The sequence below is a fragment of the Camelina sativa genome, chromosome 3 (genome assembly GCF_030686135.1).
Source record: "Camelina sativa cultivar CO46 ecotype springtype chromosome 3, ASM3068613v1".
Classification (NCBI taxonomy): domain Eukaryota; kingdom Viridiplantae; phylum Streptophyta; class Magnoliopsida; order Brassicales; family Brassicaceae; genus Camelina; species Camelina sativa.
In genome coordinates, this window is record NC_141882.1 from 2,164,576 (window position 1) to 2,185,803 (window position 21,228).

Sequence of the window (21,228 nt, forward strand, 5' to 3'; positions counted from 1 at the left end):
ACTCTTTAAGTACTTTGTTGTAGTGTAACTTTACTTGCACCTTTATTTGGTTCTCTGTGCATGTGACCATTATTGGTCGTATCCCTTGACCCATTCCCCCACACGCGCGCACACAAGCACGCGTGTGTCACTGTGTATGTGTATATATGTACTTGCTCATGTTTGGAGTACAATGCTTCTGAAGCTCTGTTTAGTCGTGTCCAAATGTCAAAACCTCTGAAGTTTCTTCTTTGGTCATCTCTTGCTCTGTTGCTTCTTCAGATAGGTAACTTGAAAGCTTAAATACTTTTCATTGTAATTATTATCTGTAGATATGTGAATGGGGTTGCATGTATATGTGTATAGGTTCTGGGCTAAAATGTGAGAGCAAAAGCAGCGAACCAACGGTGAAGCAGACGCAGGTGAAGGGGAGACAAGGAATCAAGTTCAGAGTTGAGGTAATGAACAAATGTCCAATGTGCCCAGTCATCAACCTTCGTCTGAAATGTCAAGGATTTCCTCAGTCGCTTGTGGACCCCACACTCCTCCGTGTTCTCTCCTCTTCCACCGGAAACTGCGTAGTTAACGACGGCTTGCCCTTGAGTCCAATGCAAACTCTCTCTTTCAACTACTCCAACTCACACCAGTTTGCTCTGCGTCCTCTTTCATGGTCATTTCAGTGCGAGTAAACCAATAAAATAGTTTAAAATCAATAAAACAAGATATGTTTGTTTGTTCATCAAATCTGCTGCTGGTTTTTCTTTGTATTATCTTCTATATATTCAGACCATTTTTACCATTTGAGCAAAATGTCAGAGTCTATGTACAAAAGATATAACTATAAGGAGTCTCTAAAGAAGGAAAAGAGTCATAAGGAGAAGTAAGGACATTAAAAGCAAAGAGGTATTTAAAGGCAGTGCAGAAGAGATAAAATGTGAGCCTACTAAATGAACTGTTCCTGTTCCTTCATCCTTTACTTTTATGCTTGATGAGCCTGCCAAAGAGAGATGATAAAATTGTTCAAATTCCAAATCTTTCCCAGTCACAATGAGACATGAATATTTATATTGTTTTCGAGCGATATATCGCACTTACAGTTGTATTCAGTCCATCCAATGAGCTGATTTTCGAGATCGTAGAGAACAAGCTTGTTTGAAAGCACCAAATCTGCAAAAGAGAACGTAAGATACTGTGGGAATTGGATTGAATCACATGAGGCTTATATTCACTGAGAGCAACTGAGCAAGAGAACACAATGGGCATTTTTTCACAAACTGGATTGCAATTAAACTTCGTCACTTAGTCATGGTTTTGTATAATATGACTACAAACTAATAACTATGTATCCAACAAGTTACCTCCCAAAAGTGTCATGTTTCTCCTATCTCTGGATTGCATTGCGCTATTTTGCCAACCAATGCACCACATTCCTTCCTGCAAAGTTTTGGTGTTGAGTTAGGGGTGAATAGCAAGATTGAGAGCAAAATCAGGCTGAAACATGAAGATTACAAGAGCGAAAAATCAACCAGAAACGCTGAATATGCTTACATAAGGGAACAGGTAGTCATGAGGATAAACCCTGAGGAAAACCGAGTTCTCGAAATGGAAAGTGACATTTGGAAACCCCTCATCAACTCTGCAGCAAAGGTAAGATAATGTTCCATAAGAAAACCATTGTGTGATACGTCAGACATCACAAGGAGAAGTTGCTTACATGCAAACCATCCACAATGATGTCCAAAGATATTCTTGGTAGATGCATATTGAAAATTTTGCAGATGAATCATATAAATATATAATCAAGAAATATGACTAACCTTCCAGAGTACTGAAAGCATTTATAATCTTTATCCACTATGTGAACTTTCAGAGCAGGCTCCTGCGAGGTTATCTAACAAAAGAACAAGAATTATGAGAATAGACTCTGCAGTTTAAATTTCTTTAAGAACTGGAAATTTCTAGCAGTGTACCATCTTCACCAGTGGTTCATAGATTATCTCTGGAAGATAGGCCAAGGTCGTACCACTGTCAATTATTGCTCCTTTTCTATCTCCCGGTTGAAATAAATCAGCTGGAATATTAAGAAACTCCTGACCAACTTGAACTGCTGTCATATTGACATTGTAATGTGGTCTACAGTTCAAAACAATAATAGTCCGTTAACAAAAAAGAGAAAGAATATATTCATCATTTTAGAAGAAGCTTTAAAGTCAAGCACACTAATTCTATTTTCCTCCTCTATACAAGAACTGCAAGAAGGTTCACTCTACTAGAAGTAAAGTAAAAAATTCCACGATCGTCCAATGTACTTGAAAGAGCATTGAAACTCTAAACCAGGTCAAAAACAGAAATAACATGATCACTGCATCTACTGGTATCTCGTTGAGCTTCTACCCAAACAATATAGGCAATGATTGCATTTGAAGCATATGATTGCACAAGAAAAGGTAAAACAGTTTAAAGGGAAAACAATGTTGACATACTGATTGGGTACCAATGGTGTCATGTTTACTTTTGGTTGTACAACACGTCCGATAGCAAAAATACCACCTCCATTTCTTCCATCTAAGCAATGAGCAAATATCTTTTTCACTCTCCCTGATGAGGCCAGCTGGGAAATCATGGAGGAGTTAGCTTTCCCGAATCCAAGTATTCCATCAAGTGCTTCTTCATTAGACGAGTCTAGATCTCCTGACTGCCTAGCTCCACACCTTCAAGATCATATGAAAACATTAAGAAATGGAAGAGGCAATGAGGAATGAAGGATTAAGCTTTCTTGTCATAGGAATGGTAAAACGTTGTAATGGACAACTAGTCTACTCATTTTACAGATCTCTCAGGGATTATAAAGGTGACCCGCAATTCTCAGGCTCTTGAATGTTGCACAACAGTTAGAGGTTCAGATTTAAGTCGGTTCAGTGAGGGCCGCCAGAATACAAAACTAAAATATAAATATGGTATTTCTAAATTACAAAGTTTCCCAACGTGTAGATGCATATGAAATAAATGAAATGAGTTGTGCACGGAAATATACCTTAGCAAACTAATGAACTGCCACAATCAAAAGCACAATATCTTTCAGTATAAGCTATGGTCTGTTTCTGATATTCACTATATGGTGGAGAACTTATTCACATGTTACTTTCAAAATAAATAAAAAAGCATAGATGCCAGAGTACACTTTAACCTATTTCAGAATCTCAAAAAAAAATTCTTTAAGCAATCAAGTTTTATCTGTTTGGCTTCAAGAATTGTTATCAATAAAGCTTTCTTACAGCTATTTCCACGTCTTTTCTTCTGTGCACTTAAGAAAATAAGACCGTGGCCTCAAGCAAGGTGAAGTTGTGTTTTATTTCAGTGAGAACAGAAAAAAAGATCTAACAAAGCTGCAAGTACCATGTTGCAGCGAGATAAAATAAAAGTGAATTACCCAAATATGACACTCCCGTTAGCAGTTTTTGTCTTGAGATCACCAGCAACACTGTCATATTGCACAACATCTTTGACAAAATAACCTGCAGTAGAGCTACCATCTCCATATATCTCAAGATAAGGACAAGACATATTAGCTTTGCAGCCTGAGAGAGGACCACCACTTATCTGGTAGCAAAAATCATCATCACAAGAGACCAACTTCCCACTGTTTGATTCGTCTATGTTGTACAGCGTCAGCTCAATCTACAAAGGAGGAAAAACAAAAAAGCGCAACCATTGAGTTGGAGCAACGAAGGAAACTGTAAATGAAAATACAAAAAAAAAAAAAGACAAAAGAAGAGGCTTACACCGAGAGAGCTTCGTGTAGGACATTGTTTGCACTGGATACAGTTAACCCACATGATATCACTGCCTGTATCAACTTGAACATAATAGCTCTTTGCAGGTGTTCCAATTCCAATCTTTGCATAATAAAGCCTTGAGACATCACACAATGAGAAACAGAGATCAAGTAATCTAAAAATTGCAACTTTAATAACATTACGAGATTCCAAAAAAATTCCTCAAAAGAAAACAACAGTGATGAAGTAAGACTCCAAAGGAGGAGGAAGTGATGAATCTGAAACTCACCCGGGGATATCAGGGCGACCAGTTCCACCAAGGGGTAGATCGATTCCAGCGAGAATTGTGAGCTGGCGACGGTCATCGTGTTCCTTTAAGGCGCTCAGGGAGCCTTGTAGCCTTGGATAACGATACTTAACATTGAACACTCCCGGATTACAAGACACGGACACGAGCCCAGTGAGAAACCAAATCACTAGCGTGAATCTTGCGCAGATTGGGAACAACGAGACGATTGATGAGGTCATCTTCCTTCTTATCTCCTCACCTCCTTGCCCTGATTTTATGACGTCAGTCGTCTCGGCGGAGGAGTTGATAGAAACCACCGGACCGGCGACGACGACGACGAGGAAATTGAGAAATTTCAGAGTTTGTTTGTTTTGGTTTGGTCAGTTCCTTCCAACTAATATTATTTATTTATTTTTTATTTTCCAGCGTGTACTTTTCCTTTTATTTTATTTTTTAATTATTTTCAGGTAAATTTATGTGTTATACATTATCAATACAACTCACAGATTATGTGTACTGTACTGTATGGAGTATGTATATATCTTGTTGGTCGTTTCAACTGTAACCAAAAATTTGATTTTAAACAATTATGACATTTTTTGGCAAGCAAAACAATAATATATATAAATGGCGTTTTTTGAATTCAAATCAAAGAGAGATTGTATTCAAATAAGTTATATTTATTTATTTTTAATTTATTTTCAATGTGACTTCCCGAGAAAATATTTCAAAAAAATCTCCTATGATTTATTTAATGGGTTTTCTAAACTGTTGTGGAAAGAAATATAAAAATCAAAGGTATCATATTATATAATTAAGCGTTTATACCCCTCCCCTCCAATCGATTAACCCAAGACATGAACACTTTTTAGTTTTTACTCATATAGTATAAATGAATTACATGCTTCCATGATCCGAACAATATAGTTATAATAATAGTAATTTTTGTTTAAATAGTGGTAACTTAATCACCATCACATGAATCTATACTAATATTTTTTTGGAGCACCTTTTGTTCAAAATATATTTTAAACATTTACTATTGAATGTCTTTAATACTTTCTACTATTCTTATTATCAAACACAATTAAACTATTTTAAATATTCATACATAATATTCTACAATTAATATATAAATTTAAAATATTTATTCCAATTAATATATAAACCTTAGTTTTCAAAGTTAGTAATTCATATAATCGCGACACGTGTCAAATATATCGATAATATTTTGATAAGTGTGAAAATAAATTTTATTTAATAATTATAAGAAAATTAAAAAAATCTTAAAAATAAAGGAATTACAACTAATATTTTTGAAAGTATATAAAACCAAAAGTAATATATTATATCACTCATTCTAATAGAAAAGTTATCTATTAAATTACGACTTTCAATAGGAAAATATGTGCAATTAATAAGGAAAATATATGCAATCAATAAGGAAAATATTTGAAATTTAATTACAATTATTATTTATTATAATCATATAATAAAAAGAAATTTTTACAGAAAAGTGATAAAAGTATTAAAAGGTTTAATGTGTTAAAATTAGTGATTAACATAATATAACAAAAATAATAAATTAATGTAATCTTCTTAAGTTTTTAAATTGGTGAATGATTTGATAGCTTATTTAATATTATGTTGTTATATAAACCTTGGTTTTCAAAGTTACTAACTAATGTGATCGCGACACGTGTCAATTTTAACAATTAAAGATTTTGTTATGTGTTATACAAAAGCTTTGTTTTAACTTATTTGTAAATTATAAGAAATTAAAAATTTAAACAATTTAATAAATATAAAAAGATAGTTCATATATGTATATAAAATAATACTAATTCTAGTTTTAAATTACTAATTCTATAAGAAAAAGAATTAAGAAAATTATACAATTAATTACTATAATAGTTTTTTTGTATAACATTAATTTGATTTGGTTTAATTTCTTTTGTTCAGTCTCTTCGCCCGATGTTTCGGAGCCCCTGCCCCTGTGAACGACGTCTGGAAGACCTTCGTCAAGGAGTGTTCCCACGGCATCCAATGGGTGATCGGTACCTTGATTGTCTTTGTTCCAGCGAAGTTTCTCAGCAGCCTTCTCGACGACGACTCCAAACTTCTTTCCACCGATCTACCTCATCCTCTCCTACGTTGGGTACGTTGAAGCTCTTTTATCTTGGGTCAAGGGACTTTGATCTGGTCTCCTTATCTCCTCCATCCACTTTCTTTTATCTTTTTGTATAATCTCTGCTCTTTGATGTTATTACTTTTGAACTTAAGCTTTTTTGTCATCCTCTTTTGATGTTGTCGTCTCAATGAACAATTATGAATAAATTGGTAGGAAAAATTCAAAACTTTGCAGAAAAACGTCGTCATTAACGAATGTACAAATTGTGAGTGATTATAGATGTCCTTTTATTTAAATCTGAGTCATCGATGCTCAAATGAAAGTACTCTTCAAGAACTCCTCTAGGCGTCCTACCAAATCCCTTGGCCACTTCTTCCATTTCTCTTAGCTTTGTGACTTCTTATTTAATCTGATCCAATCTCTTCAACACAATCGTCATCAAGCTATTCACATCTGCACCTGATTACTCGCCTCGACAGCTCTGACTTCTCCTTCTCAAGCTGCCTATACAGGTCACCGAGACATTCTCTCTGAGCATAAAGGTTGCAATTTGGTACTCAAATTCCTGAGCCTTCCTCAGCGCGTTTAGAACCTCATTGATTTCTTCCTCGAGTTTGTGCATCTCGGCCTCATGATTGAATGGTATCGGCCCAATTGGAGTCACGTGCTGTAAACTTTCCAATGTATCATTGTCTTTGGCTTCTCCATTGTCAGAGATATCTACAACCAGAATAACCATAATATGTTATAATGAAATATTAAAGCAACTTCAACACATGATCAGAAACTGTGATTAGGGAATTGTACCTGACCATATAGCTGATGTATCATCATCATTCCAGAGATCTTCCAAGCTCGTGCCACATTTGAGCTGAAAAGATTATGCTTTAGTTTCAGGAACATCTAGTAAATATTACATTTTACAGAGTATAATGTACCTTGATGACTGTTGATTCGATACAATTTAATAATTCCTTAGCATTATCTCTTTGTGAGCCTCGCAGGATACAAGTACCGAGATCCAGGATCTTCTCCACGTCGCCTTGATATTCTACAGTCTGACATATATCTAGTAACTTGTTGACATGTGGAACCAAGTCCTTTTTGGCGTCACATCGCCTGCAGTAGTATTCAGCATCCAACCCGATGCTGCCCCCAATGGTTTCAGCCATGTAAGCTCGACGAGCACACTTCACGTGCGCAACATGTCCACATATATGACCCTCGGAAACCAAAGCCTAGCATTTGATATAGCTATAACCTCCATGCTTCAAACTTACAAATTTGCAGCAAAGGATGCAACAGCAATCAGAGCAGAATTTAGGTTCACCGCAGCAAATATCACAAGGCATAGTGGGTAAAGTTTCGGCTTCAATCTGTGGCATCAGGCTCCCACATTTTCATTACCAGCCTTACAAACCGCAATATCAGATCCATTATCATTCACTGGATCTACATCTGAGCTATACATTGGCAATGAAACCTGCTTCTGAGGCATAATGCCTATCAAACAGAGAAAACAGCTACTTATTTAGACTTCAGAATGATAAAACGTAACTGATACAGTTAAGAACTAACAGAAACATGCATGAGGCAAATAACCGGAGTTCTAATAACTCAGGAAGCAAAAGGAACCGTGTAGATAGCATATAAAATATGACTAGAGTTGATTGAACCTAACCATCTCTGCAGGGTATTGTCCAGCTGAAAGAAGCAAAGAACTTTGGAACATCAGCTCCAGGGAAGGTGTGACGAATGTAACGTTCGAGTGAGAGCCTGCTCCTAAAAACCTCGTTTCTCAGCATTGTTTCAGTATCTAAACCGGGAAGATGCTTAGGAGGAAACAAGTATATATCCTTGAAGTGGCCTTTACCGCGCTTACTCTCGGTCCAACCTTCCAATGCCAAGTATCTCCAGGATTAGGCCAATTCTCAGGAGCATACGGTAAACCTTCACCACATTCCAACGGATCTACTGGTTTCAGAAGAACCTCGGTTACTTTGATCAATGTCCATGGAGTCCATGATAATAAGACCTGCACTAAATCACAAAACCAAATTGGAAGCTTCAATAAGAAGAGCATGAAACCACAAAGAAGAGTGTTAAAACGAAACCAACATATAAGGGACATTAACCACATATGGACTTTTCCATTTCTTTTTATTTTTCCCCTTCTATTTTTTTTTATTATTATTTTCAGGTAATAGGTGTTATACATTATCAATACAACTCACAGATTGTAAGTACATGTATATCTTGTTGGTCGTTTCAACTCTAACCAAAATTTTATTTTAAAATATCATTACTGATCTTTTCATTGAAGAGAAAAGACAACCTGAAGAATCCCAAACTTTTATATAAATATTTTTAACGCTATTTGAAGAGAAAGACACAACTTGAAGAATAATTTCACACTGATCAAGCATTAACAAAAGTGTCACGGAAAACCTAATAATGATTCAAAACCTCTGTCTATTGGGACTTGAGAAATTTCTTCACGAGTCTTGTGCACAATTTTCCGTATTGAAGCGACTGCTATGTACTTGGAGTCGGGTCCAAACTCCCTGGAAAATCCATGGATTAACAATGTCTGCTTAACAGACTCGATAAAAGAAAGAAGAGCAGTGACTTAAAAAGCTTAATCATATAGCATTTACCCATACAGGACAGATCGGGATGAGTCTTGTTTGGGTTCCATTCTGCTTTTACACTAGGTGTTTGGAATACTCTACAACATTGAAACATAAGTTTTCTTTATTACATGATCTTCAAAAGAAACATATCCATCTATCCAAATTGCATTTTTGGTGATGGCAGGTTCTTTTGAGTTTGCACAACTAGCTTTCAGTAACTCCTTATCAAAGTTAGCCCCCCATTCAATTAATTAATTCCCTACATTGTGTGTATCAAAGTAAACCTCACCCTCTATCATTGCTTTTTAAATCGAACAGAACAAATACGAATAAATGGATAAACTGTAAGAGACTGTGTAGCCAGTAGAAATTCTTTCAATTTGTATATCCTAACCTCTGCAGAGTGATCTTTCAATGTATGTCTACATGAATAGTTCCCCATCCTCAGAACTTCCCCAGATATGGACTGTCTTCAGAGTGTCAAAACAGGAACCTGCTCATACAAAAGGTATTTGAACAACAAAAAATGAAACGAATCAATACGAAAGAAGCACGGTTTAGTATGAATAAATAGAGAGAATAGTATACTTTTTAAGCTAATTTTTTTCTTTCCCAAAGAATAACATTGATAAGCAGCATCCAACTGGGGATTCATGGGAGTGTACAGATTAAAGTAAGCGCACAAGTAAGCATGCCACTATGACTATTAATGCAGTGACTTCCCAGACCAAACAAAAACAACATAAAGTGATGAATGGAAAATTGAGAAATTCCAGATGTCTTAGAATGAAAATACCAGGTTTGTTGGTCTCGTGAAGTGGGTGGCTTGAGAGATGAACGTCTCCAAAGCATCAACTGAAGCCAATGTTTTTAGGGATCTAGCGGACCAATGAGGAGATATTATTACTACAGAAGAACCACACGCAAATCCAATTAAACTCCGAAAGTACAGATGTCTCTTGCCGTCTATTCTCAAGCTAATATACTGACAGATGTGCAGCTGTATGCGTTACCTGATTCTTTTTACGTCGCTGAGAAAGAGCAGCATTACAATCTGTCAGTTCTGTGATAACATCAACCGAAATTCCAAGACGCAGTTTCCTTGCATCAGGCCCCTATTCACCATCATCGATCTCCATATTGCAACAGCAAAACAAACTTGTTACAAGAGATTTGACCACATAACCAACTTAGTTTGAGAAACAAATGTGCAAGCATACCTCTTTTGCCATTACTAAGAGCAGGATACGCTGCGGAAACTTTCAGCCTCAGCGAGCAATTGCCGTGATTCGCCTCTCTTTCTTTATTAAGCCTAGCAATCACACAGAAAGCAGCATCGTGCTGCAAAATAGGAGGAAAAGTTTACCCCCACAAAATTCATCAATCACCGTTATCAATAGCAAAAAGATGGAAACATCCAGGACAAGAAAACTAGAGTAAGTGAATACATATTTGCAAGTCATGTAGTCTGATAAGGTAGTGGCAGATACACTTAACCATAATTACCTGATACAAAGCATGGCTTAGCTCTTGCCTCACAGTATGCAGTTGTTGTTCCAGTGCAAAATGTGATAGGATCGGATTATCCCATCCGTACATGCACAACAAATGTAAAAACTTCTTACGCATTTGTTTTGCCTTTGCTAACATATTGGTGAACACTTTTCTTTGCTATCAGCCTATCAGTAACAATTGAACATATAAATCAATGTAAAGAGTAGATTGCAATCTTCTGAGCCATGTAGACCACAATCAAGTTCATAGATCCCATATAAGTCTGTATGATACTTAACAGACAGAGGGAAATTTTCAGAGTGGGTAATCCTTCCAACAAAGAAAGCAAGCACAAAACGGAAAAACAAGGTACATGGGAAACAAGATAAGAACTTACAGTCTGGAACATTCCAGCAATGACGCTAGCAGTGTGTAATGGTCTCGGTTTTACAATATTCAAAATGGTCCCGGAGAGCGCTTCAAGCTTTAATAAGCCTTCTACAAAGAGTGCCGAAACAAAGAAAGATATTCCCACTCAATTACTCTCGAAATTCAGATGTTATCAACTTATCAATCAAACAAAATATTACTACTAACAAATCTTAGCATATTCATGACTCCATAGAGAGAAATCTTATAGCACAAGACAAGCTAAAAGCTCATCAATGGCGTTTCTTCTCAAAAGATACCTAACTCTCACAAGACGCACTGACTAAACAATCATTCTGACGTTTACACAGAAATCTCCTAGTGGCTAGTACTATGCAATAAAATCCTGCAATATTAAAAGGATACTCAAAACTCCTACATAGGTGATGTACAAGTAGTACATATAACAATTATACACATAGGAGTTTGTATTGTACGCATAATCGTGACTTAACTTGTCCGATGAAGCAGTCACCACAAGATCAGCACCACCAACAACCTAACCTGCAAAAGGAACAATGCATGTCAAGCACACACCTACAAAGGAAAAAAAAAATATAGATATTTACAAGAATGAAAGACTACGGCAGAAGACAGACCTTCTTTGATTGAGAGTTGAGAGTTAGGTGAACTTCTCCAGAGCATCAACCGAAGCCAATGTTTTAGGGATCTAGAGAACCAATGAGGAGTTATTATTCATACAGAAGAACCACACGCGAATCCAATTAAAGTCCGAAAGTACAGATATCCTTGTATGGCATAGACAATAATATATATGTTGTCTCTTGCCTTCTGTTTTCCAGCAAATATTCGGGATATTCTGATAGATGTGCAGCAGTATGTGTTACCTGTCTCTTTTTACGTTGCTGAGAAAGGGCAGCATTACAATCTGTCAGTTCTGTGATAACATCAACCGGCCTTGCATCAGGCCCCTGTTCAGCATCATCGATAGCCATATTTGCAACAGGAAAACAAACTTGTTACAAGAGATATGACGACATAGCCAACTTGCTTTTGAGTAGCAAATGAGGAAGCATACCCCTTTTGCCATGAGATACACCTCTACAATTGTAGTGATCCGTCTCTTTCTATTTTAAGCCTAGCAATCACGATGAAAACAGTGCTCTGTGAGTGTGAGAAATAATTAATTTGATGTGAACAATGTCATCAAGGGTATGTGGTTCACGAGTAACAGGGCATTTCCCATAATCCTACAAAGTATCAGAAGCAATCTATAAAAAAAAAAATTTGAACTTTTACACTTGTATTAAGAAAATATCTGAAAGCAAATACAAAGGTACAAGAGCAAAGAGCTCACTTACCGATATATGCGAAACCAAAGGCTCCTCCGGAACTTCGCCGGAAACTGTACCGAATAAAAAAGACCCACAGTGTTACCAACAGAGACCAAGCAAGTAAAACCCTAAATCGGCAAACAGAGAAGAAAGAGTGGCTTACTTGCACAATTCATGTTCTAACGACGAAGAAGAAGAATAAGTATACGCAGCATTAGAAGACTAATCGGTGAGTCCCTTGAGAGTCTGGACTAGGGTTTAACTACTCTGGTCGGGCGCCACTAAACAAAATCGCTTATGCCCAGGAGGACTGGAGGAGGATGAAGACGGAGAGAGAGAAAGAGGCAAAAATGCTATTAAAATTTGGGCCTTTTACATTTAAAATGCGATATGGGTAATTGGGCTTGTTATGAAGCCCATTTGGAGTACACGGTCTATAGACTTTCTCTCTCTCTCTTTATTATTTCAAAACCCATATGAACTCTGTCTGTGGTCTTTGGTCCGACCAAGATCCGGTGGAAGCTCGATGCTCCTGTCGTCTCCCCACCTTCATTCATATACGACCAATAATACTGCAAGGCAAAAAAACAAATGGTGTAGTTGTGTCTTAATTTAATTATAAAGGTCTGATGCTCTAAGTGGCTAGATGATGATGATGCACTCACAGGAACCGAGAAGCTACAGTACTATGGGGTGGGTTGCTAGTTTTAAAGACTTTGGTCTGGTTTCCAATGCTTTAACACACATACACTAGAGTCTAGAATACCTTGTCCCACTACTCTGTTAAATCAATGTTTCAACTCCACTCTGATGGTGGTGAAAAAGAGCGTAGAGAATTGAGTATTTGTTTACAATCAAAATCAAACGCACAATGCCTTTTGTAATATAAAAAAAGCAAGTACCTAAGATCATCCACTAGTACACGTACCTACCGAAATCAACGGCTAGGGAAATCAAGTGACAACAGATAATCGTCATCTATGCGCTTTAGTAATGACATGTGATGATCATGTTTAAGCTTACACACTTTCAGATTGAGAAGCAAGAGAGAAATAATCTCTTTACGAGGAAGTCTATGAACCCAAACGAAGAAACTCTAGCAGCAGCCGCGTATTTGATCTTCTCCAAAGTCAGTTCCACATTCTTGACCCGTTCCTCGAGTTGGACAACTGCTTTCTTCCTCTCCAAGGAAAGGTCCTCGAGCTTTGACTCCAAGAAGTCGAGCTTGAAGCCTGCCTTCGTCAGCTCGGTCAATTGGCATTGAGCATTGTTTAGCTCAGCCAGAGAAAAGCTCTGTGGAGACTTGCTCAGTGTCTCAATGAGGGAGAACAAGAGAGTGAAGTATACTGCCCTCAGCTCCGGGTACTTTGGAGCGAAATCTCATGTCTTATTCCAATGTGAACTAAGGTCCGTGTTAGAAATGCGTGAAAGCTCAAAACCATGTGAACAAATGTTATAATAAACCGAGTAGAGAAACAAAACATCATCATTAATTCATTCATTCATTCTCAAACCACATTTATGTTTCCTTACTTTTCTCCTTTTTACACACATTCTGCAAATACAATAATTAAATAATATGGTTTTTACATACAGAAAAATATATAAAATTTTGTTTGCATAAGTTCTAATAAGGGCTGAAAGGGACAAAATTAAAACACACTTCTTCTTTTTTTACCACAAGCAATTTTCACTTATTACGTAACATTTTATCCAGCGAAGCAAGAGAGAGACTTGATAACAATGATGACTTACGAAGAGGAAGAGGTAGGTACAGTCGAAGGGTTGAATGGTTTCTGCTCAGCACAACTGAGCTCCTCGTTTGGCCCTGCGTCTTCTCTTCCAATACCCAAGAGGTCAAGGAAGTATAAGTAGTGTGAGACTATGTTGTTCATTGGGTCGATGTCACCTTGACCACATGTGTACTCTCCGTACAAGACATTCATGGTGCTGCCAAAAGTCGGGCCACGTTTGGACAACGTATCGTTCTTTGTTGGTTTCCAGTTTCCGACGAGGATGTCGTGAGCCGAGGGCTGGTTTTTCTTGATTGGTGTCATCCATCTCCAGATTGCAGCTTGGAAGGCAAGTGTCGCGTTCTGCTCAATGTACTCAGGGTGGTTCAAGAGATCAGCTTTCAGGGCTTCTCCGGCTGCTCCATAGTTGAAGTTCCTTCATCAAATAAACACAAATTATATATACCTTAGCATCTGATGATCCTTGAAAATATGAGTATGTAAGAATGCAATTAGTATGATTTCGAAGTTTTCATCTAGAGCTTCAAAGTAGAAGAGTATTTGTGTACCAGTAGATGGGTAAGGCACCACGTCCGTAGTATTCAGCTCCAGGGCTGCAAGGGTACTTGAATTTCCAGGACTCGTCACAGTATGATTGCATTGGGCTCATTTCCCTGTTATAGCACAGACCCCAAGCTAAAGGCCCTCCTGTTGCAACTCCGTAGCCACCTATAAAAGACATACACAAAAACACTCATCATGCTGATGCAAAGCTTCTTACTACATAGAAACCAGTAACAGCGACCTAGGGGATATCCATTTTCATGATTATGAGTGTCGGGTGCGATCAGATTAATAAGGTGGAGTAAGCGATGGAGCTTAGCTTAAAGCAAACATTCTAACTATTTCATACCAGCTTCACAAAATGGATCAGTATTGGAGAGATACCAACTATATGCTTAAGAGACAGAGAAGTCAAAGGAAGAAAACTTACAGGACGTTTTGCTGGCGACATGACCAAGAAAGGCAGCCATTTCTTTCTGTCCCATAAGCTTTCCTCCAGTGGTACCAAAACCAAGAGGCTCATAGAGAGCAGCAGCAGTAATGAAGGACTGGTAGTCCCAGAAACCAACAGCGTGAGCAACGGGAGTGTTTCTCTTGGAAAAGAGTTGCTCAAACTGATAAACCTGAAAGTAATCCGATATGGTCTGGTTACAGCAGTATTTAGACCACCAGGCGCATTCCCATCCTTGGGTGCACACCTTCTCTCCCCTAACTTTCTTCACTTTAATGGTTTTGTCCTCTCCATTGGCAACCAAAGCCAGGAATGACACAGCCAGCAGAACTAGAATCACAATGGAACCACTCCGGATTGTCACCATAGCTTACAACTATGGAGCAAATACCAGCTCTACAAAGCTGCAAAACATCAACAAAATAACAAATTTAGAAACATGAATTCTTACTACTAGTAAGGAAATATTATTACTTCCTAAAAAAAACCCTCACTAGTAGCAAAAACAGAAGACAAATTTACATACAATTCAGCGATCTAAGTTAAAGTCAAGAGATCAAATCCGACAAGTCAAAAGCTAATTAGAAGAATCAACAAAGGAAGAATTAAATTGAGTCAGCAAAACCAAAAATATGAAGTTCTCTAGTCAAAAACACAAAACCCAATAATAGCTGTAAGATTGAACGATATCATACTCAAACTGGAGACATTGATGTATATATAAGATAAATAAAAATATAGAATTTGAAGACTTCAAAAAGAGAATGCAGATCAGAGATTGTGACCAAGTACTTGCTTACCCTTCAATGCAGATCAGCTACAGATCCAGAGAGATTGAGAGATTGAGAAAACTAGCTGTGATGATGATCCAACCGACAAAAACTAAACTCTTTTGCTTCGTTGCTGAGAAAATAAGAGATTCTCGGGAAAGAGAGAGGAAGAAGAAACACTAAACTAAAGCAGGTGACGGATCAGCAGTCTCTATCAACCGTTCGATCACAGAATAATCAACGGTAGAGATCGCGTTTGGTGTGAAGTATGTGTCGGTTTGAGAAGACAGGCTGGCTCTTGTTGTGGGCCCTACTTTACTGAAGTGGAGCCTTCCACCGACAGCCGCTACCGCGCACACCACCAGCTGACCTGAGCTAAACCAACCCGGTTTAATTCGATTTTTCGAACTTTTTTGATTCTTCTCGATTTATGTTATGGCCCAATGGGCTTTTTAGTTAGGCCTCTCTGTACGCCGAACTAACAACAACAAATCGAAACGAAATTTGCGGCAGTTTCCTCTCCTTCTCTCTCTCCTCCTCACGCCACACTTTCTCATTCTCTCTCTCTCGTTCGTTGTTCTGCAACTGTAACAATGGCGTCAGCTTCGAAGCAGAACCCTTCTTCTTCAAAACCCCCAAGGCATACATCTCCCATCACTACCTCAATTCCCTCTAAATCCGGTGTACCGGAAGATTCCCAATCTCGAAACCCTAATAATAACCCGTCGATTTCGATGGCGGTGGAGGATCAGATCCTGGGACGTTCCACTCACCTCACTCGCCCGGAGCTTCTCCGACGCAGATCGCACTATTTGAAGCAGCTCGCTAGATGCTATAGAGACCATTACTGGGCTCTAATGGAGGATCTCAAGGCGCAACACAGATATTACAGCTGGAACTATGGTGTTAGTCCTTTCAAAGATGAGAATCATCAGCAAAACAAGAGACGTAAGGTAGAAGGAGGAAACACTGGGGGGGATGAAATTGAAGGTAGCGGAGACAATGATAATAATAACAACAGCAACGATGGCGTTAAAAGTGGTAACTGTGTGGCTTGTGGTAGTGGTTGCAAATCCAAGGCCATGGCACTCACCAATTACTGTCAGCTTCATATTCTCATGGATAAAAAACAGAAGCTTTACACGTCTTGTACTTACGTCAATAAAAGGTTCCTTTCACGATCTCTTTGCTTTTTTTTGTGGTTGTTTCTAATTAGGGAATAATAGGTGCTTCAATGAATGCTATTATGGTTTTTGAGACTGGTTTTGTTTGGTGGTGAGGAATTGAAACTATCTTGCATTGTGAAGTTCGTCGTAGCTGTTATGGTAAATTGGTGGTATGAAAACATGGAGCGCATGTCAGATGTTATGTTCTTTGTTATTTCATTTGTATTTTTATATCCCTGATTGGAATGAGCTTAAATTTTAGTATTCTTAAGTGCAAACTAGTATGTGATGATTATGTAGTCAGCTCTATTCTAACTCTTGTGTGGTTTATATTGTTCATTACAGAGCTCAGTCAAAAGCAATAACTTGTCCAAAACCAACACTTGCATCGACTGTTCCTGCCCTGTGTAACGTGCACTTCCAGAAAGCACAAAAGGATGTTGCTCGTGCTTTGAAGGATGCTGGTCATAATGTTTCTTCAGCAAGCAGGCCTCCCCCGAAACTCCATGACATAGTAGCCGCGTTTGTGCATCATATTCAAACAAAAAGAAAAGATCCACGAAAAGAGGCCAAATTGAAAAGCTTAGTGAAAGAAGAAATTACAAGCTAAAATCAAACAGACAGGAAGCTGTTTGTTTCCACGATTGTGCAAAAAGTAAGGTAAGATACCTGGCTTTCTATATGTGAAAAAAAAGACTGGTTTTCATTGGAATCTGCTTTATATTTCTTCTGGTTTTTGTCTATATTGTTTTGAAGAATTTGGATTAGCTAGACTTGAACCCAATATTTTTATTAAGCATTAAAGCAACCACGTTTATAATATATAAGTTTGTAATCTCTATTCAAGCAGTTTATGTACCTGCATACCATTTGACCGACCTTGCTCCTGCAATGACATTGACAGATTAACCTTTACAAGGTTACAATTTACAAGGAGCTTCAGTCAAGCGGGTAGCAACATTGACTCAGTGGTTTAGTTAAGCCATCTAGATAGAGGATATCTTTGGATATCATCAGGTGCCAGTATCTAGGTCTAAAGTAGAATTCACAAGTCCCAACAGTGTGTTCCTGTGACAAAATTGTTTCAGACATAGATATAGCAGTTGACACTCGATGTTTTTGAGCTACTGGTAGCCTTCATGGCTATGTGAAAAAACGATGTCCTTTGTGTGATTTCTGCTGCGACCTTTCGCTACAACTCAATCTAAATCGATTTGTCTTTGCAGTGTTCTCTGAGATTAAGAATTAATTTGTTGCAAAACCCCTTTGTGTCCGATTTTTGTGAGCAAGGCGTACTTGAAAGGATTTGTAATTGGGCAAGTATATAACACTTATAAAGTTATAAGTACATTTTAGACTAACTGGTACAATAATACTCCTACATGCCACGACTTTAATGTTCAGAATTTCATTAATTAGACGGCTATGTAATTCGAAAAGCTTAGTCCGCTCAAGACTCTTGATTGTTGAGTAGAAGTCCGTAACATTGTTAAATCTGCATAACATCTCCAATCAATCTTCTTATTTTTCCTCCCATTGGATTCTTCATAAATGTTTACGGAGCATCGCCAAATTAGCCAGAAGAGTGTAAAGCTTCAACACACATTCACAAAAATGGAACGAGTCAAGACTGTCAGAGGACAGCAGTAATGTCAGTGCCTTCATAAAGAGGCTTACAGATCTAGCTACCAAGTTAAGGCTAGTTTACCTCAGCAAGTAGAGGTCCACATAACAAGTTAGTGACAGCTCTCGTAAAAGACAAGTCTCATACATACCACTGCATGAGGACAACAAATCTAAGCTTTCATATATCTCACATATAATAAGCTTTACAAGAAGCTTCATGACGAGGATAATCATATTGCATCACACTCAGTTAATAGGCACAGTTAGATTTGGTTACCTCCGCAGAAACATGACCAGTCAAGTTAGGCGAAAGGCTCTCACTACTGCATAAGGAGAAGAATCCAGCAATTAAGAAGTCAGATGTTAGTTAAGCTGTAGACGATGGTGAGACCAGAATTAGAAAGAATTTGATACTTTTTATTCATGAATACCACTTTTATTTTCCGTTCATAAATCATTAGACTAAACATTAACATACATATGGAAATTAAAGTCAAAATCATTGTCGGTGTTGGGTTAAATTTCAGACCTTCGAATTCTGAGATCTCTCCTCCTTTAGCTAACAATGGCTGACAAAATATTGTCCAGGTAAGAACATCTTCATACCCCAAGAATTTTTCTGATTCGGATTCATTTCTTCAGCTGCACAATTGAACAGTACATGCAACTGCTTGTGCCCAGTATTTGAGCCTTGCTTTCACATCATCCGGATTATCACCTAAAACCACAACAACAACAAAAATGAAAACCAAAATCAGACTTTGTTGTTTAACACTAAGCACTAAGCAACAAATCAAATCAAGGATGAGATACTATACCAGGGCTAGAGATCTTCCAATTGGCAATCGGAGCAGGGGAGGTGACCGGTGAAGGCGACGGAGAATCGTCGGCGGACGAATGATCCGGTGAGCGATGTTTATCGTCTAAGAACTTCTGGCTCATGGAGTAGCAAAGCTCTAAAGCAGGCAAAGTGTTGCAGAGCTCAGGGATCTCGTCGTAGCTGAAACCAAAACCTAGATCTAAACAACCTTTGAGATCTTCGAGATCGTCATCCGTCAAACTCTTGGATCTCGTCAGATCTTCTTTTTGATCATCGTCTGCGGAAACAGAAGAAGCACTACTAGTCTCGACGTAACCTTCGAGCAACACCTGGCTCTTCTTCCTCTCCAGCTTCTTCACACTACCTTCGCCGCAGACTCTCGATTTGCGGCTAGAGATCTCTAACCATGCTTCATTGATTCCAGATTCATCGGCGGAGGATTCGAAGGTGTTGTCAGAGTATAGCCATGGATATGATGATTTGCAGCGAACAGAAGAACCCATCACTCTCACTCTTCCTTCTTCTTCTCTCAGTTTTCTTATACAGTAGTATGTGTGAACGGGAGAAAAACGAAAGAGTCGATTTGTTTACTTATAATAGCCGAGGATGTATGATGATTGATGGTGATGAAATGATGATGATGATGGTGATGGTGATGGTGATGGGTGGCATCTTCTCGCGTGACTTAAATGGTCTTTTTAAAAATATGTGGGCGCTCGATAATTAAGATTGTAATTGTCAAATATGGCAATAATGAATATTGAAAATTAGTTAAACGTTAAAAATCTTGTAAAATATGATCCATTAAAAATGGCAATAATAAATAAGTTGAAAAATATGATCCATTAAAAATCTTGGTATTTTTTTAGGTGATGTTAATGTAAATCTGTTAATGATGATGTTAATGTGGAGATAAGAAGATATATACAAGCATAACTGTCATCATCTATTGTACAGTTAGAGTAGATGATAATAAGCTTTTTTTTTTTTTTTGTGGATGTGAGAAAACAGCACTGTCATTGTTACACACAGTTGGTGTTCTTGCTGCTGAGGGAGAACGAACGTGGCGAGTGAGGAGTGGAGAGATTGTAATTGGAAAGGGTGAAAACGGGCCAACGAACCCCGACGTTACGTTGTCGCTCGCTCCAATAATTTTTTAAGTGGGCGGAGAAATTTACAACGTCACAATCCAATTATTGTTGAGCTCTCTCCTCCTCTCTCAATTATTATTATATGGTCACCATGAAAGCCTTCGCCGATTGGATAGAAATTTGAAACGACCCATTTTTTTTCTACATTTAATTTCTCCTTTTCCATGCATATCTTATTATTAACAACTGAAATCATGTTTGTAATATATATCATTTGCAAATGAAGAACATTGCATTTTCTTCTCTCTTGTTTATGTTCAAAGCTCATCTTTATTAATCGTATATTTCATATCGGGTGATTTGGTATCAACCACACTATTCGTTTTAGGAATCACCAATAACCAATTTAAGGTTTTTTTTTCTTTCTTTCTTTCTAAAAAAGCGAATTATTGATTTTTGCACTCGTGGTGCGAGGCTGCGAACCACGGGAACACTCGTGGGAACCACATGATCTAACGCTTTCGGCTTTTTAGCCCTTTAGCCCCTAAAAAATTACACACGTCACTTTTACGACAACTAACAAATACTATACTATAAAATAAAATCATAAAAGACACAACACACGTTTGACAAAAAAAAAAAAAAAGACACAACACACTATTATAAACAAATACTAGTACTAAGATTATGAGTCTATGACTTACAAACAATAGATGGAGTTTATGTTATAATCAACATGGAGAGACCAGTAGCCCTTAGTCCGACGAACTACTACTACTCTATTTGATTTTTCTACCCCCATTTAGTCGTAGATTCCGTGATGCCTAATGGATGCTGATCTGTCAGTCCAACGACTCAGCTTGAGAGTTGAAATGTTGGGGTTGACGTCATACGAACTCAATTTGGTTTTAATTGAGGCTATATAGTTTCCTTGATCTTTCCTTCTCTTTTCTTTCATCCCCTCTTCGTATTCTCGCTGCA

At 37.8% G+C, this 21,228-nt stretch overlaps 5 protein-coding genes and 1 pseudogene across 13 annotated transcripts; 2 read left to right on the top strand and 4 right to left on the bottom strand.

The window, feature by feature from the left end:
- Window positions 1-165: 165 nt before the first annotated feature.
- Window positions 166-778, top strand: LOC104739130 (uncharacterized protein At1g05835). The gene is made up of 2 exons (XM_010459387.3): window positions 166-265; window positions 346-778. Exons 1-2 carry the CDS (start codon window positions 205-207, stop codon window positions 666-668), a joined length of 384 nt encoding a protein of 127 aa, XP_010457689.2. The 5' UTR covers window positions 166-204; the 3' UTR covers window positions 669-778.
- Window positions 707-4,503, bottom strand: LOC104763718 (aspartic proteinase 39). The gene is made up of 10 exons (XM_010487075.3): window positions 4,045-4,503; window positions 3,762-3,891; window positions 3,410-3,657; window positions 2,463-2,690; window positions 1,950-2,112; window positions 1,797-1,870; window positions 1,528-1,615; window positions 1,338-1,413; window positions 1,075-1,146; window positions 707-973 (listed from the first exon to the last, which is right to left on the bottom strand). Exons 1-10 carry the CDS (start codon window positions 4,281-4,283, stop codon window positions 831-833), a joined length of 1,461 nt encoding a protein of 486 aa, XP_010485377.1. The 5' UTR covers window positions 4,284-4,503; the 3' UTR covers window positions 707-830.
- A 1,878-nt stretch (window positions 4,504-6,381) lies between these two features.
- On the bottom strand, window positions 6,382-12,598 carry LOC104763732 (uncharacterized; annotated as a pseudogene). The gene is made up of 18 exons (XR_015594944.1): window positions 12,190-12,598; window positions 12,054-12,097; window positions 11,771-11,830; window positions 11,580-11,663; window positions 11,331-11,401; window positions 11,187-11,235; window positions 10,700-10,800; window positions 10,315-10,487; window positions 10,029-10,149; window positions 9,822-9,941; window positions 9,605-9,714; window positions 9,203-9,301; window positions 8,839-8,903; window positions 8,642-8,739; window positions 7,857-8,210; window positions 7,114-7,678; window positions 6,983-7,046; window positions 6,382-6,895 (listed from the first exon to the last, which is right to left on the bottom strand). The product of XR_015594944.1 is annotated as an uncharacterized LOC104763732 (transcript).
- Window positions 12,599-13,494: 896 nt separating this feature from the next.
- LOC104763740 (chitinase-like protein 1) lies at window positions 13,495-16,015 on the bottom strand. Its single transcript, XM_087507955.1, has 4 exons — window positions 15,575-16,015; window positions 14,754-15,178; window positions 14,329-14,488; window positions 13,495-14,195 (listed from the first exon to the last, which is right to left on the bottom strand). Exons 2-4 carry the CDS (start codon window positions 15,139-15,141, stop codon window positions 13,778-13,780), a joined length of 966 nt encoding a protein of 321 aa, XP_087364081.1. The 5' UTR covers window positions 15,142-15,178; window positions 15,575-16,015; the 3' UTR covers window positions 13,495-13,777.
- A 122-nt stretch (window positions 16,016-16,137) lies between these two features.
- Window positions 16,138-17,931, top strand: LOC104763758 (uncharacterized). Of its 4 annotated transcripts, none has more exons than XR_015594946.1 (3): window positions 16,138-16,712; window positions 17,056-17,370; window positions 17,561-17,931. XR_015594946.1 is itself a non-coding variant. In XM_087507957.1 (3 exons), the coding sequence occupies exons 1-2, from the start codon at window positions 16,138-16,140 to the stop codon at window positions 17,318-17,320; spliced, it is 840 nt and encodes a 279-aa protein (XP_087364083.1). In that variant the 3' UTR covers window positions 17,321-17,365; window positions 17,615-17,931. The 4 variants fall into 4 exon arrangements, 2 of the variants coding, with proteins under 2 accessions (XP_087364083.1, XP_087364082.1); XR_015594945.1 differs by having other exon boundaries at window positions 17,615-17,931; XM_087507957.1 differs by having other exon boundaries at window positions 17,056-17,365; window positions 17,615-17,931.
- Window positions 17,932-18,013: 82 nt separating this feature from the next.
- LOC104763778 (uncharacterized) lies at window positions 18,014-19,902 on the bottom strand. 5 transcript variants are annotated; one of them, XR_763691.3, is made up of 5 exons: window positions 19,155-19,902; window positions 18,866-19,054; window positions 18,614-18,659; window positions 18,419-18,487; window positions 18,014-18,303 (listed from the first exon to the last, which is right to left on the bottom strand). XR_763691.3 is itself a non-coding variant. In XM_010487166.3 (2 exons), the coding sequence occupies exons 1-2, from the start codon at window positions 19,657-19,659 to the stop codon at window positions 18,975-18,977; spliced, it is 585 nt and encodes a 194-aa protein (XP_010485468.1). In that variant the 5' UTR covers window positions 19,660-19,856; the 3' UTR covers window positions 18,733-18,974. The 5 variants fall into 5 exon arrangements, 1 of the variants encoding a protein (XP_010485468.1); XR_763692.3 differs by having other exon boundaries at window positions 18,014-18,340; XR_015594947.1 differs by having other exon boundaries at window positions 18,614-18,708; window positions 19,155-19,856.
- Window positions 19,903-21,228: the final 1,326 nt, after the last annotated feature.

Bases quoted from the DNA above. Each gene is read 5' to 3' on its own strand.
- LOC104763758 (XM_087507957.1), top strand. From the start codon at position 16,138: ATGGCGTCAGCTTCGAAGCAGAACCCTTCTTCTTCAAAACCCCCAAGG. The intron at 16,713-17,055 runs GTTCCTTTCACG...TGTTCATTACAG, and splicing joins TGTACTTACGTCAATAAAAG to AGCTCAGTCAAAAGCAATAA.
- LOC104739130 (XM_010459387.3), top strand. From the start codon at position 205: ATGTCAAAACCTCTGAAGTTTCTTCTTTGGTCATCTCTTGCTCTGTTG. The intron at 266-345 runs GTAACTTGAAAG...ATATGTGTATAG, and splicing joins TCTGTTGCTTCTTCAGATAG to GTTCTGGGCTAAAATGTGAG.
- LOC104763778 (XM_010487166.3), bottom strand. From the start codon at position 19,659: ATGGGTTCTTCTGTTCGCTGCAAATCATCATATCCATGGCTATACTCT. The intron at 19,055-19,154 runs GTATAGTATCTC...TTGTGGTTTTAG, and splicing joins TTGGAAGATCTCTAGCCCTG to GTGATAATCCGGATGATGTG.
- LOC104763718 (XM_010487075.3), bottom strand. From the start codon at position 4,283: ATGACCTCATCAATCGTCTCGTTGTTCCCAATCTGCGCAAGATTCACG. The intron at 3,658-3,761 runs GTAAGCCTCTTC...CCTCCTTTGTAG, and splicing joins CTACACGAAGCTCTCTCGGT to ATTGAGCTGACGCTGTACAA. The intron at 1,414-1,527 runs GTAAGCATATTC...AAAACTTTGCAG, and splicing joins ATGACTACCTGTTCCCTTAT to GAAGGAATGTGGTGCATTGG.
- LOC104763740 (XM_087507955.1), bottom strand. From the start codon at position 15,141: ATGGTGACAATCCGGAGTGGTTCCATTGTGATTCTAGTTCTGCTGGCT. The intron at 14,489-14,753 runs GTAAGTTTTCTT...TGTCTTTTATAG, and splicing joins TGTCGCCAGCAAAACGTCCT to GTGGCTACGGAGTTGCAACA. The intron at 14,196-14,328 runs GTACACAAATAC...TATTTGATGAAG, and splicing joins GGTGCCTTACCCATCTACTG to GAACTTCAACTATGGAGCAG.